The sequence below is a fragment of the Erithacus rubecula genome (genome assembly GCF_903797595.1).
Source record: "Erithacus rubecula genome assembly, chromosome: 3".
Taxonomy (NCBI): domain Eukaryota; kingdom Metazoa; phylum Chordata; class Aves; order Passeriformes; family Muscicapidae; genus Erithacus; species Erithacus rubecula.
Window position 1 is genome coordinate 45,093,253 of NC_136689.1, and position 18,613 is coordinate 45,111,865.

The 18,613-nt window shown below is 38.3% G+C and overlaps 1 protein-coding gene across 1 annotated transcript in view; it reads left to right on the forward strand.

Annotated features, from left to right (window-relative positions):
• BMPER (BMP binding endothelial regulator) overlaps positions 1 to 18,081 on the forward strand; it is a 145,065-nt gene extending 126,984 nt beyond the window's left edge. The window contains exons 14-15 of the mRNA XM_079302621.1: positions 11,244 to 11,374; positions 17,483 to 18,081. Of these exons, the coding sequence (XP_079158747.1) occupies positions 11,244 to 11,374; positions 17,483 to 17,664 (313 nt within the window). The 3' untranslated portion in view covers positions 17,665 to 18,081. The remainder of the gene's footprint in view (positions 1 to 11,243; positions 11,375 to 17,482) is intronic.
• Positions 18,082 to 18,613: the final 532 nt, after the last annotated feature.

An 18,613-nucleotide genomic window follows, 5' to 3' on the forward strand; every position in this document is an offset into this window, starting at 1 on the left:
AATGGAGGTAGAAAATCAGCCTTTGGCTTGAATTTGTAATGTTTCACACAGTAGCTCTGCTAGGAGTAAGCTGGACTTCCTTACTAACATAATAAAATGCAGACCATCCTAAGGGAATGAGGGAGCTGCAGTTCTAAACCTGCACTGCAAGCAACCAAAATTTAATGGAAAAGTTGAAAAGATTCTATTAAAAAAGAATTTTCCTCCTATATATCATAAATTCTATTTTATGCTTTCCCCTCTCCCTCTTTTTTTCCTTACTGGCACAAAAACAGGATCTTTGTTTTGACAAAGCTAATCCGCTCATGCTTTCATGAGCCTCAGGCTCCCCACCTGTGGAATGATCCATGGGAGCTGAGAAACTACTGAGTGAGTTTTACATGCTCACCTCAAAGGGAAGAAATCAGTGGCCTTATAGAGGTATGGACTGTAGACATTGTGGCTCCCAAGGACCCTTGGAAAACATGAATACAGTCTCCTGCACAATCTGCACAATTTCCAGCAATACCTTTTCCTTCCTCATTGCTCTCTGAGATTTTTGTCTCTGTCTATCAGCTGGGCTTCTTCAGGAGACGTGCTGTATAGTCTGTTTTGCTGCAGTCTTGCTGCCTCTCTTTTCCCAAAGTCTGAAAGGCACACTTGCGGCTGACAGTTTCCACCTGCAAATTTTGCTGGTAAGAAAAGATATAGTAGCTTGCAGCTACTGCCAAGTTTGACAGCAAGCTTCATGACAAACTGGTACAGCATTGAGATCTCTCTGCTGCTTCTGTAGGGAGGCCAGGGAAGACTTTATGGAGTGAAAAGTGATGGAGAGAGAATGAATTGCTTTGCAGCTCCATCAGGCAGCATGTTCAAGGTGGCCAGCACTGAGCACTGATCTGTTCCATAGTCTCTGCCCAGCCAACAAAAAGAGGCAAAACCATATTTAGGTGTTTAATACTTTGTATACAAGACGAAGTCCAGAATTATTCGTAATGTCTTTGCCATTGGACATGACCCACAGATGAACAGGAAGAAGACCCACAATTATTCTGTGATAGGGAGAGCTTGTTCATGTGGCTACAATTTCTCATTAAAGTCTGCTGATTTACATCAGAGCTGCCTATGTATCTAGTCAAGTAAATGACCATGCTCAAACCAACTCACTGGAAGGTAAGTTTCGAGAATAAACCTTGGCTCTGTCTGCTCATATCTTATCCCACTTCACCCAGAACTAGGTCATTCTGGCTTTATAGCATCTATGTGGGATTCTATGTGGTCCCTGGGCCAGACTGATATGTCTTGGAGTCACTATGTCTAGTACAGGAAATTTTAATTCATAGCATTTACATTCAGAAAGCTTGAATTTTATGTTCAGTGGTGTCCTAAATGAGTCTGGATCCTTTAAAACCTTGAAGTACAGAGCTGAAAAAAAAAAAGGCTGATGACAGTTCTGAGTCTTGGCTCCTATGTTGTCAGCAGGAAAATCCCCAGCGATTTCCCTGAAGCCAGCTTTTCATCCACTGTGTTTTCAAGCTCTGTATGGTGTTTTGCACTTGAGACCTTGCAGTCAGGAAGGTTAAAGAACTGTGGCAGTGTGCAAAGCATACCTTATCCAAAGCTCTCAGCATGTGAAGTAACAGGCTGTGTCAAACTGACTAGAAACCAGAAACCAGGTCTGCCTCCTGGATGAATCCCCATCACTCTGCTCACCCTCTAGTCTATTGAATCCTGAATGGGACATGGCAGCACTGCCACTGTTTTAAGGCAGCTGTCCTTGATGGGCCTCACTGTTGGAGTGTCAGTCAGGCTTTACGCCTGCCAATGCCCATGTGGTCGTGAGAACATGCAGAGCAAAAGCAGAGGTACCTGAGGAAATGTAAAGGCAGGAATTAAATATCCATAATGAAAAAGGTCAGCCTTGCTGGGGTCAGAGTAACCCTACCAGGACTGCAGTTTTTGCATTCATGTGTTTGAATCCTGTCTCAATCATGTTTTACGAGCCTATGTCTTTATGTGAGACAGGCCAGGACCACACAGGAAGCCATAAAACACAGAAACAGAGTATTTTTTTAACTTTTCAATTCAGGTAAGCTGACTGTTGTGCCACTTCATCCAAGTCCTAATTTTAGCAACTGCTTTGATGAAGAGCAAAGGAGACCTCAGAGGTGAAATGCACTGTGAGGATGCAACCAGCTGGAAGGCGGCATTCCAGTGAGTCCGTCTTTGCTGAGATGAGAGTTTGGATCTTGTTTGCTAGAGACAGCACGATGAGGGAGAAAGCTGTTTACTAAATAGCAGTCCTACCAGGTCTTTCACTTGCTGTCTTTCTTAATCCATTGGGAGCCAGCTACTTCTTAAATGCTCTGCAGCCACCTAGAGGAAAAACGCTGCTTGATTGAAGTTAATTTTATATGGATTAGGCCAAGGAGTGGGCTCTGCAGAGTTTAAGAATGTGAATTTCTGAGCTTTCCAGCCTGTTTATTATTGTATCACAAGACCTCATTGGAAATATATACAGAGAATCATCATCAAAAGCTGAAGATAACTTCAGTTTATGTTTATAGTTCAGAAATATTTCCTGCTTCATGCTCTCATTGTGCTTGTTATTGGATATGACATATTTTTATGACAGATACTATCACAGGGTCACAATACATTTTGTAAGCAGACAGAAGGAGATGATCTGGTTTGAATTTTTATTTTGAAGATTTAAAACCTGTATCATTTTACATGTTTATCTAATGACTATGAAAATATGGTTTTGGTATATCTACATGATTTATATTTCTGTAGGGCCATGACTTCAAAACCCTCCAATAATTTTTGAGATTCTATCTAGGATCTTTATAAGCTCAAACAAAACCTCTGGCTTTTCTCTGATGAGGGCTGTGACACAGAATGCACTAATGGGCTCTCTGTCTACCAGAGTGAAAGTTGATGCAGTCATATTAGAACTATTTAGTCCATGCCATGTTCATTTGCACTGCATGAAACACAATAATGAAGTTTAACTGTTGATGGAAAGCACTTTAATGTATATAGTTAGATATTAAAATGTGCCCATCTTTTTGAAATTGAATTAAAATTACTAGCTTTTTTTCTAGATAAGACATGGCAGTTTAGTCTCCACTTGACTAGAGAGCTGGGGGAAATAGTCTATAAAAATCAAGTCTAGACATGGAAAAAAGATAAAATTTTATGTCAGTTACAGAATGTAAAAGATCAAAATGATGATGGATTTTCCTTGGTAGCTATGCCAGAGGACACTGAAAATTCCATTATGATGGGGTGTTTGTCATAAGGCAAATTAACTTCAGCAGTGTAAGTGCTAAGCTAAGCATTGCACAGAGTGAATGGAAATGTAGAATACTAATATGGGTATTAAAAAGGTCCACATTTTCTGTTACTTTTCCTCTCTTAAGAAAGACTTGATATATGCATATGATGTGGTCAGTCTAATAACTTGAATACTGCTATGTTATATCAGAACAGGATCTGTAATAAGGAGTCTTACTGGCTTAAGAAATCCTAAACATTAGGAAATTTAGGAATTCTTCTAGGTTGTGGCTTGGGAGGGAAGGGATTCCACCTCTCCACTCCTCTCCTGTGAGACCCCACCCAGAGTGCTGCATCCAGTTTTGGGTCCCCAGCATACAAAAAACATCAACTTTTTGGAGCAAGTCCAGAGTAGGGTCACCAAAATGGTTTGAGGAATGGAGCACCTCTTGTATGAGCAAAGGCTGAAAGAATTTGGATTGTTCAAGTCTGGAAAAAAAGAGGACTTCAAGGTGACCTCCTTGTGACCTTCCAGTACCTATGGGTACAAGAAGGATATGCTACATATGAACTCAAACCACTTGACTTCTCCTGCATACAGATTTTTTTTTCAAATGCCAGGACTGTTTATTTCAAATGCCATGGCTGCATAACAAAGATGAAATTCTGCATGGTGTAGAGAAGCAGAAACAGAAGAAGAGGAGGTGAAAACTCCCACTTTCTGAAAATGTGTGGGAGTGCAAGAGGTCAGCTCTTCTGCAGCTGTGGGTGGCATTTCCATATTCTGTTGTGAGTTTTTTGAGCAAAAATCCACTCTTTCTAAAGGTGGCCAATCATCTGCTCAGCTGTAATGTAACCTTCAGATCTAGGAAATATTCTGAGTCATACCAGATGCTTCTTGGACTCCAGCATGGGACTACATTGTCTTCCTTAGTCATTGTTCAGCTATTTCCCCATGGAGGGATTTTAGCCAACCTTTTCCATTCTCAGGACCAGAAAGTATAACTAAAACTACAGTTGCCTGTAAGGATCAAGCAGAAAAAGCAAAAAGCCTACTTGATGTGTTAGTATGACTATTATCATGAAGAAAGAAGTAGGTAAGGTTACTATGCCAATCCATTCTTTATTTGGTTCTTGTTCCCTCCTTCCTTCCTTTGAAGTTCATTTACCATTGGTACTATATATTGAGAGAAATTATAAAGAGTGTCAGGGTAGTGCTGTCTTGACAACTTCTTTTTCACGAGGTTTTAGAAAATGTTCCAGAATGTTTCATTGTTAATTTTGCCATATTCTTGTGGGTAATGTTGGTTAAAGTAATGAAACACAATTCTGGCATGGAATGCTTTTTATATAAATGTTAAAAATACATGCAGAACACTCTTTTTGGCTTTATCCGAAGGCTTTTGGATAATATTTTTAGCAGCACATAGTGTAGGCTTGTGGTAATATTGTACAGCACAATAATGTTTCTTTTCAGAGGCCTACATGGACATTCATTTATTCAACATTTGGAAAGCACCATTTTTTCTTATCCTCTGTGAGGGAAATATAGATTCTGATTTTTTTTTAAGAAAATGTATACACAAATAAATCAAAATTTAATTACTCTCTGTCTTTGCTGTGTTGGAAATTACCAGCAGTAATTACCACTTGCATTGCAAGCAACCTTCTTCTATGTTGACTCTAAATAACTGCTTTGGAAGGGCTCCTTGGCAAGGCAGGGATGGATGTGGGTGCCTTGTGTGGTTCTGTTTAATTATCTGAGTGCCAAGCCTATATCTGGACCAGGAATGATGATACTCAGAGTTAAATTAGGACCCTTCATGTGTGTGTAACATGACTGCTATGCCCCAAAAATCTTAGATCACATGCAGCTCTTTCCCTTTGATGAAACTATGCATTTTATAATTCTCTGCTTAGCTCAGTGTGGCAATAGAGTCCATGGTTGAATCACAGTCGCACACAAATCAGGAATCAGGATGAAATTTGAATGTGTGATTGAAATGCCTACTACTGAAAACGCCTCTTCTGCAATTCACCAAAAAACAACAGTCATATTCTCAAGCATTATGGCCAATGTGTCTTTATAAGAATGAGATTTCTCTGTGGAGAGAATGTGCCTGCAGTACATTTGCTATGCACAGCTCACTGAAGATGAGCTGTGAGTTCCCTTTCTGCTCCCACACTCATAGGGATGTTTTGGAGCCTGTTGAGCAGTGTGGGAGTTCTTCAGCATGGGGCATTCTCCAGTACAAAGTGCCCATAAGCTGCTTGCCAGTTTTTGTGGGCCCTTATTTTCACACTCACCAGAAAAAAGGGTTAGGGCACTGATTATTTAATTTTGTTATAGATGTCTTTATCAGATACTCAGTTTAAGGCAATGTTACTAATGTTAAGGTGTGTGGGAAAAGCACAGACGGAGTACAGACATGGTTACCTGATCTTGGATGAAATGATCCTTGAAAATGTCTGACTTTGCTGTCAGATCCCCAGGCAAGTGCTTTGAATGAATACTCAATAAATATAAGAATTTCTGTGTTTTCAGCAGCCTCCAAAATTACTTTCTTTGAGTTACTTGCTGGTTTTGCATTAATGTTAGTAAACTCTGGAGAAAGAAAGAATGATCTCAGGCCTTTGATCTCAAGCCTCAAAGCCATTAAAAGTCTCCAGCTCTACATACTATATTTCAGTACTTCAGAAAGGTTAAACATGCGCGTGCAGACAAGTTTGCCATAGCAACAGCATGAGACTTCCCATTATGTATTGGAAAATGGCTCATCTTCTCATCTTCTTACCTTGTGAAATGTCTTTTCTATCTGGTGCCAGAAATAAAGGCAAGTCATTAAACTTTGTTGAAAAAACAGGCCAAACAAACTTTCTCATAACAACTTAACTACTGACAGAGGCTTTAATTTTTCCTCTAATTAGGCTATGCTTGTACCAAAATTTGGCTTACCCAATAAAAATTATCCTAAGAAATCATGTCTCATAGGATGGTGGGGCTGGAAATTCATCTTCCTCTCTAGGCAGATGACTCTTCAGGCTTTGAAGTTTGCAAATGTACAGCTTATTCCAAGTATAGAGGACAAACCAAATCACCACCTGTTGCTTCTTCATATACATAAAGCGTATCTACTGATTAGAGATAGATGACTCTCTCTAATTGCTTTTGTAAAATCTCTTGAGATCTACTAACGGAAAGAGGAAGATGTTACTGTTTTTCATCTGTTTGGAACAACTCAAAGGTACCAAAATTTTCGAAAAATGCACTGCATCCTGTTGTGAAATGTGGGGGGAAAATTAAACCACACTGGGTTTGAATTCATGTGTGTTGCAGAGGGAAATGAACTGCTGATGTTCAGCAAGTGAGTATCTGCAATTCAAACCCATGTAGCACAGACTAAGGCTGTAGGCATCATTGCTGTGATCTTCTTTTTTTAAAAATACTGCATGTAGCACAGGAGTCTGTTCTTCACCCTTTGTGGGACTTGGAGACTTTCTATGCTTTAATATGAAAAAGGGCTGTTGCTGAAGGAGTGTAGTCATCCAGTTTACTTTGAAGAGGTGGCAGCAGAGTGTGTGTCTCCTTCAAGGGTGTGTCCCACAATTGCTGGATGCCTTCGATTTCATGGATTTCCCCTTGCAACAGTTTGTGATTATACACACCCACTTAACGCCATCTCTGACACATACCCTGCAGGCAGCACAGACAGCATCAAAAGGGATCACAGTGAGGCACTTGGTACCAGCAGAAGACTCCGAGGTTGCTTGTGTTCCAGTGCTTATTTGGAGCAGGGATGCCAGATAAAGTGCCACGGTCACATCCAAGTGTGTTTCTTTTTCTAAATGTAAATATATCCTTAAAATAAATGTAATTTTCTTTTGGCCCATACCATCATTGCATCTCTGTATGATTTCACTGGGGGAAGAACTAAGGTCACCTGAAGTATCTTGTTTGTATTTCTATAGCTAGTAAAATAGCTTCATTTTATAAGTAACTTGTGCTGCATTCTTCTTCTGGGATTATTTCTGGCTCACTGTAATGTTTTGATGTTTAAGTTTCTAATACATTTTTCCTTCATTTATGCAAATGCTTAGTTCCTGATGAAGTCACAGTATCCCACAAAAGTTTCCATTACTGTGCAGTACAGTAAATTGTCAGTAGAGCTTCATTATTGGCATAATTCCAAAGTTTTACTAAAATGTATTTTTTTGTTGCTTGAACTGTCCAATCAGATTATAGTACAGATAACAAGTACGTAGTGTCACCAAATCTCTTTATCAGATTCAAAGGAAGAATGATAGAAGAATACAGAAGAACTGTATCATTGGAGAGGATAAAAAAATAAATGCTATGGCATACCAAATGTGTTTACAAGGGGAAAAGATTAGATTTGCACAGAAGAATCAGTTTTTCAATTTGCTTGGTAAAACATCCTTTACCTCAACTGTAGCAATAATAAATGTGAGAATTGTAATTAACTGCAAGAAGTAAACAACTCTTGATAAAAATACAGACCAAAAGTCAAAGCTTGGCCATGGGCCATTGGCAGGTCCTCAGAGCCAGCTCCCAGAGAATGGACATCTTTTACTTCTGTGTCCTTGCTCAGAACTGCCCTTTCATTAGGAAATTAAAGGAGGTTTATTTTTATTCACTAGACTTGGCAGCTGTGGATATAAGTTTCTTTACGCTCATTTTTGATTTAACATTAACTAATTTAATTAAATTTACAAATAGTTAGAAATTGTAATTCATTAATAAAACTGCTGCAATCTGGCAATGGCTTCTCAGCTAAGCCTAGGGCTTGACCCCAGCAGCTGTCACCAGAATTAAACACTTAATGAAAATAAAAATTACACAAGCAATTCAGTATGTAATGAATCAGCAGTTTCTTTGTGTTTTTCAAGGTATGCTACCTTCCTCAGTGGACACCTAAGCGGAAAAAGGTAGCAAATAGTGCTGATCCCAGCCAAAGCTCAGATGTTTCACACCATAGCATGTCAACACCAAGGGTTAATGGGTGGCATTGCTCATATGCATGTAGGAGCTAAGCTCTGTGCTTCAAAGAGCATGGATGCCCTCCTGCAGGCTGGGAACAGCACCCTCCCTTCCCTAATCCCTCAGACTATGCCTAGGTTTTGCCAGAGTCTGTGCTAGCCTTGCCTCGTACCTGTTAGCTATTAAAAAGCTTAGGTGATTGTTGGTGAGCCTGGACTTTTCCTGGTCTTGTATCTTTTTTTGACGCAAGCACCTGAGGTAGGTGTAGGTTCATTGACTCAGTGCAAGAGGTGGCATCTCTCTCCAAGTAATGGTAAAAAAAATTTAAAAGTATGCTCTAAAAAGCAGAGGAAGTACCTCAGCTTTAGGCATTTATAAGTTCTTAGTCAAGGAAGTTGGTGAACATATAGCCAAGCTGATACTGGCAAGCATCCCTAAACACTATGAATATCAATAATGACAAAATGTGACTGGAGGGCAGTGAAATGTGTTTCATAAAGGGGACTGCACAGAAACAAAAACATTATAAAATGGTACCTTGAAAATCAACTATTTACAGAGATTATAGACAAACTTTCTTTGTGATAATGACATGTTTCAGTAGCAAGCAAGCATCTACTTCACTATAAAAATGAGACATGCACATCTTAAATTGCATGGAATATATGGAGCAGTGCCTGCTGCGGAGATACTGGGAAGTGATCACAAAGAGATGTTGTGGCCAAAGGAAACAGTGTGAAGTTATTTACTGTGTCAGTAAAAAGATGACCCTTTGTGTTTATACAAGGTCTTTTATCAGCTGGCAACATCAAACCATCCCAAAGATCTTGTGCTAATCTTTTCCTTGTCTGTCAGCTGTGATATGCATACAGCAACATCGGTTACTGGGAAAGTTGTAAACGAACCTACCGCATGACTTAAGTGAAGTAAAATTACATTGCCCCTAGAAAGTAAAGTTATTGCAAGTGAAAACAACTTGTCTGTAAATACAAGCATGTTATATGTTTCATCCAAAGCAATTCTGTTTATTCACAGCACATATATATCAGTGAATCAAGGACAGGTAACCTTTTTACATTAGCACTTGTGTTACTTAGTTGTCACAGTGATTTTTTAGGTAATTTAATTTTGAGGGTCCACTGAGAGAAATTTTTTTAAAACTCATGAAAATGTCTAGCAGAACTCTCAGGTCACTGAAGCAGCGGGTGACTTTGGCATGGGGAAATGTTTTTTTTAAGGGCCAGTGTTGTACTTATAGAAACTGGCCTGTCTGTGTTCAAGGGATCACTAATCCTTTCTTCTAGTTTTGAATAAAGCGTTATAACCACCCTGTGGTGGCTATAACAGGACCAGGCCAGCTGGGAAGTCCGTGGCATAAATATAGAGAGACAGAAATGAAGGAGTAGCCTAAAAACATAAAGGCTTTTAATGTAACAAAAATAACAAATGTCCACACTACTTGCAGGCACACATACAAAGACCTGTGAGAGTGGCCAACTTAGCAATACATAGAAGTATCTGATGGTAAAGGTCCAATCATAAATGAGAATTAGGAACATGCCCTTACATGTCCCTACAAGTCCCATGGTTTTAGGTTAAAATCCTGTATCTGCAGGTGATGTCCCAACCTTGCTCCTACCCACCAGATCCAATTCCACAAAGGGTTCTCAATTACTCTAGAGCAATGTATGGGCATGAGGGCTTCTGATTACTTTGACTGAGGTTTTTGCACTGTTTTCAAGCTATTCACAGCTTCCAAGCTCTTCTGCTGTGGAAAAAGTTTCAGGGAAACTAAGCCTGTATCTGTCCTCTTCCTATAGACAATTCATATTATGGGCCACAGAAAGAGCAACTAACATGAGGAGCACATTTTTCATTTCAGCCCTTCATCTTTGCAAGTGTGCCTTTGTTCTCTCAGAAATGGGAAAGCCCCTGAACATGCATGAAGCAGGGGGGCCTTGACTACTGACACCCAAGTTCAATGCACAGAATACATTCAGTAGAAAGCAGAGGAACTGAGGGCATGATTTTCAGAGTATGGCTGCCCTATACCTTCTCTCTGCCTTTTAATGTTTCTGGTGAGAGCAGTAGATATTCAGCATTTCTGAATTCACATTGCTATACATGCAGAAATGGCTAACATTTTGCATATGGAGAAACCACCAATTGCAAATCTCTTGACTCTTACCAATTATATTTTAGGTCTGTGTCAAACAGGTACATGTTCTGAATGAGCTAACTTGAAATATATTGGTGGCATCCACAGTAGCAGTTTCTCATAGGGCCCTGTTAGCAGCTCTGCTTTCTGTCCTGGTACTTCCACATAAGAATCCAATGGAAAAAGAGACTGGGAAGTATGAACCATGATTGAGGGATTTCCCAGCATGAAACTGCTCAGTTAAGCTGCATCAGTGCTGTTCCTTTGGAGTATCTTAAAGTCTGGCACTTAGTAGTGATGCTGCAGAGAGGGCAAGCACATAGCTGTTTTCAAACACTGAAAGCAAGAAGAGTCTGGAGGTAACCTGGAAAGATGCATCATCTCTTGCGAGGAGGGACGTGTTCATTGCCTGCAGACTTCATACTCTTAACACTACTGTTATGATTATTGGTAAAATTATTAAATTATTACTTTCTAGAAATAAAAAGTTTTTATCTTATGTTGCCACAAAATCATTTAAAAAATGGAGTTTGCCTTCCCCCATTGTGGTCTCAGTCCTCTCTACCTGACATTTCTTGGGTCTTCTCAACTCTCTATTTCTCTGTGGTTTCCTGGTGCTCTGGAGGCTTCTCTGCATTAAAGCATCACAGCAATAAAGAGATGAGTCCTTGGGATGTAACCACAGGGATGCCTTTAACTTTCTTGCCTTTTAGCAGAAGTTGCTGTGTCATTGAATGCCATGTGCCTGGAGAGTAAACAACTCCATACCTCAGGCAGATATCTGCCTAAGCATTCCTTTCTTTTTTGTTTTGGGGCTTTGTTCTGCAGGTCGTGTGTGACAGACATGTGTGAGTGTCCAATCCACAAAAACTGCTACTGTGAGTCATTCCTGGCATACACCAGAGCCTGTCAGAGGGAAGGGCTGAAAGTCCAGTGGGTGCCAGAGCAGAACTGTGCAGGTAAGTATTTTGGGACTGCTTCTTTGTAAACTTTTGTATAGACTAATAAGCTATGATCATACTATCCTCTTACGGTGGAGTAGGATCAAAAATGATACAGGAATTGTACCAGCTTGGAAGTTCTTGGAAGTTTTTCTTTCAGGGTATGTAAACTGTTGATTACAGAAAAAGTTTAAACTCCTTCAACCTCCTGTCAAAATATATTTATATTTCCGGGTACAATATGCACATATAATTGCAGTAGATTCAATAAGGGAAGAGGAGCAAATGTATTTAGTGGAAATACTAAAATGCAAATTTGCATTAATTATTGCATTTGGTTCATACTCACTGTATGACTGATTCAGACTGCATTCATTGCAATTGTGAGTAATTTCTTCCATGAGAAGCAGTGGCCTGTGGCTATGGGCACTTGAACTAAAACGCAATATTGCAGATGAGTATTTCCCCTGATGATGGTCTCATTAATTTAGGGCACTCTGTAATTCCATTGATTTGCCTGAAAACATATTCAGATTTATGTAAGGCAGTTAACAGTAGCTAAAAAAAACCAACAAGCAATGAGAGGAGGATACTCAGTGCTGGTCTAAGAGCTATCACTCTGTGGTCCGTTTTGGTAATTGTGTGTGGTTCAGGGTCTGCTCTCTTAACTTCAATTTCCTTTTCTGTTGAAGTAATTTTATCAGGGATAGGTGAGTGACAAAACAAATTACATTTGATTGACTGTTCCCAAAAGATTAGCTTTTTTTCTTATGAAGCAGCAGAACAATCCAAACAGGCTGTCACTAAGTGAAAACCCTGTTCAAGTGTGTGGTGTTAGACACCGCTAGTAATGTATATAATTTTAATCTATTGATCTGGTAACAGATCCATGCAGAACCTGAAGCAAGCATTGTGATTTTTTTTCCAAAGCACTTCAGACTGAGACTTCACTGTGGCAGATGCTGTAAAAAGAGTAAAAACTCTTTGCTCGCAGCCCCTGCCTTAAGGAGTTTTACACAAGTGTTGACATATCACGACTTAACTAATTGAGGCTTCATTTCACAATATTTTCTCTGGCATCTTACCAAAGAGAAGAAAATTTTCTGATGCAAAAACATCAGAGAGAACATTATGAAGGAATTTAAACACACAGCCTCCATGAAAGCTAATGAAAGAAGTTTTTAAATTATAATGATTTTTTTAAACTCTTCTAGAGGAAAAGGGGAAATCTAGTTAAGCAGAAAATATAGATAAGCCATGTAAAGAAAGCTATGTACTCTAGAAACACTTATTTAAGTATCCAATATCAGATAAGTAGCACCATCTTCTAAGTCAATAATACAGTAAGCATTAAATTAAAGTGCATTCACTGCTTTCCGTATGGTACCAGTGGCCAGCATCAAAATTTTAATCTTTAACTGACTTTCTTTCTCTCCAAAACAAGTAGTTGCAATTATTGTGTCCCAATTACAGGTAAGAGTTCATAGTTGGGAAACAACATTTCTGTGATAAAATTTTAGCATCCTATGACTCATTTCCTGCTTGAAGTTTCATAGGCTGGCAGGATATTTGAAAGAGTTGTGTTCTGATGAAAATGGAGTATACTTATTAGTAAAGTCAGGTTTTAATTATACTTGTGTGTGTTGTAAAACCAGATTTTGTGTGGTTGCCAGTTGCTCTATCCTAACTGCTGTGGGTAAACTCATCTTCATGATCTTCAGGGAACTTGTGTTGTCTGGAGGGCTAGGAAAATAGGATGCTCACGCATGTCCTGTTCCCTACATGCTCTTCCCTCTCCCCCTACATTGTTCTGCAGAATATTGCTGCTCAAGGTTTGCTGTCCTATGACATTGGCTCATTAAAGGAAATGTCAACTGTCATTTAACTGGAGAAGTAAAAAGTGGAAGATAATGAGTAAGGAAAATGGTTAGAGTAAGAAAAGGTTGGTGAGATCCATATGGGGACTGAGAGGGTTAGAAAAAGGGTATGGGTTGCCATGGAAAGTAGTTGGGAGTTAGACCTGTTAAGATGAGCATAGGAAAAAATATGGATTTTAAAGGAGAAATTTAAAAACCAAGAGAGCCAGCATGAGGAAAAGAAGAAATAAGAAAAAGTGATACTTGGAAGAGGGAAAATAAAGGATAGAAATGGAAGGAAAAGGTGTGAAAAGAAAAGGAGAACTTTTTTTTTTTTTACCGAAGAAAGGCTAAATAAGAAGTTTATAAAATACAATTAAGTAAACTGAAGTGGTGAAAGGCCTTGGGATATAGTAATTTAACACTGCATTTCTCAGGATACCAAAGGAAAGAATACTCAAGGATGGCAGAAGGCAATAACATTATGCCATGGGCACAACTAAACATGCAAAAAACCAATGAGATAAGAGCTATAATATTGTGCAATAATAAGTGCAATAATAAGAGATATAATGATTTGGTGACATGCTTCAACAGTTTCATAAAATCTGAACAATTTTCTCTTTTCCTCTGTGATCAATCAGTTGGAGTGGAGGGAAATGAGTGTATATCTGATTTTGACTCTTCTCCTTTGGGTCCCTTTTCTGCTGAAGAATTTTCTGGCATGTGTCACTCTTTTTCCCTTCTATATGTTGCTTTCCTTCAACTGCTTTATTCCCTGTGTAAATTTATCAGGAGGGCTATTCTGGCTTTTCAGTGGATACTTACTGAAAACTGAAAGTTGAAAATATTAACAGGAGTGTATCATGGGAAGTTCAGTGTCCAGATCTACCTAAATCTACAGATTTAGCTCTATTAGAAGGAGGTTTTGTAAATTGCAAGCACTATGAGTGAAATGCCATTTGGACATCTTACAGAAGACCTCCAAACTGTGTAACACTGACACAAGAAGACAGAAGATTCATTGGTGTTCAAGTATTAGTTCAGAATTTTCTGTGAAATTGGATTGACCAGATATCACCAACCAAGGGAATCCTTCAGTAGTTATGCTACATATTTTGGCTTCTGTGGTGGGGAATTAGAGTTCCTCCTAAATAATTATGGCCATGTCTACGAAGACAGGTGCAGAAGCCTCCACTGTGAAACTACCAAAGTGTCTGGACTAAACCAGGTCTAGTCTGCAAACCGTAGCTTATTAGGCTGCGTTTATTAGCTCAAGCACAGTGCTATATTTGTGTGACTATATGGCTTCTGAGCTGAAGCTGGCTTTATCCCACCAGCTCAGAAGGTGGTCTGAGGAAGCTCACATCTGTCATGTCAAACACATGTTCTAGAAGAAAGGTGGAAAAGTCCTGTTGGGAGTGGTAATGTTTCAAAATACAGTATTATTATTAACTTTTGTACGTTGAGTTTGGGTTCTTTCGTTGGATGGTTTTTTGGTTTTTTTTTTCTTTAAGAGAGGAATTTGTCTTAAAAGATAGGTGAAAAGACACCACTTCTGTTTTTCATGTTTACATGGTAGTGAATCACTCCAGCAACTCCTGGGAAGCCTTCTGCAGAATGTCTTTATTTTATATTTTAAACTGTTGATGAAGTGAAATGTTCTGGGTCAATTACACCACATGTTAACAACTGAATCACTCAACAATAAAAGCCAGTTTAAGGGAACTTAAACAGCAGCCATAGTACTTTTCTGATTTTTCCCTTGACATCATGTTAATAATGCCATTATAGGCTGCCTACAGCAGAAAATAGTCATCACATCTTCTACATAGCTGAAGGATAAGGAGGTGTTTTGACATCCCACATCCATGTGTGGTAAAGTAAAATGGGGAGTACTTACAGATGCCACGGCTTGCCAAGGGCAGGCTGTAGTAAGTTCTCATTTGCTCTCGGGAAGGGATGAGAAAGTGGAAAGGAGCCCTTAGCCAACTTTCCTTAAACCTACCAGCTGAGGAACCAAACAGAGCTCAGGTGGAAGGAACAGGCCAGCTATTACTGCACTAAAGCTTTGTGGGAGGAAACCTGTGTAGCCTTAAAACCAAATCTTGTATTCCTTTATATATGGAAACCACATGTGCTGAAGTCTAATGTTTGTTTTTGGTTGGTTAGTTAGAGATCCTACAAATGGAAGCTTATTTTCAGAGAGGAAGGATAAAAGCTTCTAATAAATAGCTCCTGTAAGATAATTTACATTGTGTATGGACAATTACAAACTGTCCTTGAACATCTTGGTCTACTTTTCCAGTCAGTTAATACATTGTTTGCAAAGCTCCAGGAAGATCTGCACATTTTAGTTTCCCCTCTCACAGAGATTCAATCTCTATTCTGTACACACTATGTAAGTTAAGAAACATAGAGTTTCCTGGGAGTCTTACATTTTATTCTGTGCTTAATATTGCTTGCATGTTTTTCCCACCTTCTAAATTTCCTATTTCATTAAATTTTTTTTTTAATTTTTCTTTTGTTTGTTCCTTAAGTATGCATAGAAGTTATTATGCAGAGCAAGACAGAAATGTAAAGTTGGTAAAATATTGTCAAAAGATCTATGCTCACAAATGGAATGAACCTGTCTTGAACACAGCTGACAGATATTTGTTTCCAGCCTGAAACAATATTCAATTAAACAATATTCTGAAACAATGTTCAATTAAAGATGTTTCACATAGTTTCTAGGTAGGTTGCTCTTGGTGCTTTCTTATGCTTAAAGATAGAATATTAGGGTTTTTTTCTCCCCTGGTATATAATACCCATCTAATATTCAGCATTTAGTTCTCTGTATCACCAGGGTAATTTTCCTCTATCATTTCTTTTTGCAGTCTTGTGTTTGTTTATTAATATCTGTGTCCTGAGAATTGTGTGTGCATAAATTCCATAAAATGCACTAGAAGTAAAACTTGAAAGAAACTGATGCTGTTTTGAAGATCCCTTAGTGGTAAAAAGGCACCCCTTAAATTTATGATGTCTTAGCAATAAGACATCATAAATTCTCTTTGATGCACTCATATATATTTAATAAATCTATTTATGTTTTCTCTTTATGAATAATAAGAGTACTGTAATGACACTGTAGGCCAATTCTCACAACAAAACAGTGGTTTTTGTCCATAAAAAAATTTGTCACTTCAAAAATCTTTACCTTCAATCTCTCTCAAAGTTGAAGAACCTTCCTAATACAATCGCCTCTCTGAAAATAGCATGAGACGATTTTGGATGTTTGAGGGTCCCTTACTATCTATGAACTATTTTATCAGTTCTTGTTCTTGCCATCAGCACAGCTGTTAAAAAGAATAACAGACTTTTATTTGCCATTGAACTGTGTATTATTCTCCATACCAAAAAGGCAGGATATAAAATGTTGAGAGTTTTAATATTGATCTGGAGCAGTTATACTGCTTTTAGCTGAGCCTTCAGTGATCTTTTATGTTGAAAATGCATCGAACTGTCAGCTACATAAAGTAATGAATAGATACTGGAATCATTAAGCACAAGAATTCTCACTGTCAGTGATCCCTTGGTAAAACAGGGCAAAGCATGGATGCAATTAATTTTTAATTTTTGTTTGGGTTTTTTGGTTTTTTTTTTTTTTTTTTTTTTTTTTTTTTTTTTTTGTTTTTTTTGGGTTTTTTTTTTGTTTGTTTGTTTTTGTTTGTTTGGTTGGTTTTGGTTTTTTTTTTTGTTTGTTTGTCTTAAAAAAGGTTTTTCTGGATTAACAACATTGATTTAGTTTGCTGCAATATGAAATACAGAAAGTATAATCTTAGGATCCGAATTCTAATGGGGTGAATTACTCTCTCTTCTTCTTTCTGTAGGAGAGGAAATGATAATAACTGTTTATTCTTGTAAATGGTTCAGAAATCTTTGATAAAAGGCATTGTAATAAATAAACAGTGTTAATGCTTTACTATGAAATGTAGATCTGCATACAGATAGAAATCTTGCCAAAGCTTTATATATCATTCGCTTTGTTAAAATTATCAAAAAGTTCAATACTGCTGTAGACTTGATAGCTTTTGAAAGGGAATTTTGCTACTTTTATATTTATTATGTAATATAGTGGAAGTTTTACACGTAATTTTTTCCTCTAGATAATCATCATGCCAAAATATGCTTTTTTATATTTGCAGTAGAAACTAAACAAACAGATAAGGAAATTTCCTTGTGGGGCTCTGTGTAATATGCATATTTTGTTCCTTTTAACTCCTTTCAGCAATCCAGTGTAAACACGGTGCAGTTTATGATACCTGTGGTCCGGGATGTGTCAAAACATGTGACAACTGGAACGAAATTGGACCATGCAAGAAGCCCTGCATTGCAGGGTGTCACTGCCCAGCAAATTTAGTTCTTCACAGAGGAAGATGCATCAAACCAGTCCTGTGCCCACAGCGGTGACATTCATTCTCTTTCCATGGACAGTAATGCAGGTGGTCACTGACTCCTTTCATGCTCACAGTGAAGGACTCCAGCCTTTTGTGTGCAGATTCTGCAAAGTACATGTCTACTCACAGAGTGTAAATATGCTCCTCTGTGTGTATTTGTGTGTCTCTAAGAACACACATGTGGCACCTAAAAAGATATATAAATGTATACTGTGTGTATTTGGACACACATGTCCATACACAAATGCCCTAAACATAAGTACAACCCATATATTTATATATATGTCCACATAATTATACATAATTTCTATATACCATAGAAGGATTAATTATAATATGTATATTTTTTGCTATAAAGTTTATGTATTATTATTTCTAGAACCCTGATCTGTAAGTTGTTGTATAAATAAACCAAGTGTTTTTAATATAATATCGTGGCATGAAAAGATTGGATGTGTTTGCCATTGCATAAGTTTGTTGTTACCAAGGAAACTTTTCTAGGGCTATAGCACCGCCAGGCTGGATTAGTTTCTATACAGAACCTGGATTTACAGTTGTACAGGAAACACATTTCTCTGGAGATGGAGGATTTATCTAGGAATATTTCATGTGTACTACCTTAGAGCTGCACAGTGATTGGTGACAGTGCTTAATCAGGCAGAGAAAGCTGGGGATTGGCTTTTATGCTTTACTGAAATAACTGTGCAAAATTTGTTTCCAAAGCTGGTTGGACAATGGCCAGGATAGAGATATTTCTTTCTGGAATGGCACCAAAGAGTCGGGGCCAGATTTTCATAAGTGCTAGGGCACCCAACAGCTCACTTTGAAAATCTGACCACTTCCTGTTTCATATCCTAATACCCCATCTCTGTTGTTGTGTTTGGCAGTAGCCACGAATGCACAATAAGCAGCTTGAAGAAAATATTCATGTGCATATTATCCCCTTAAACATGTTTGGGACA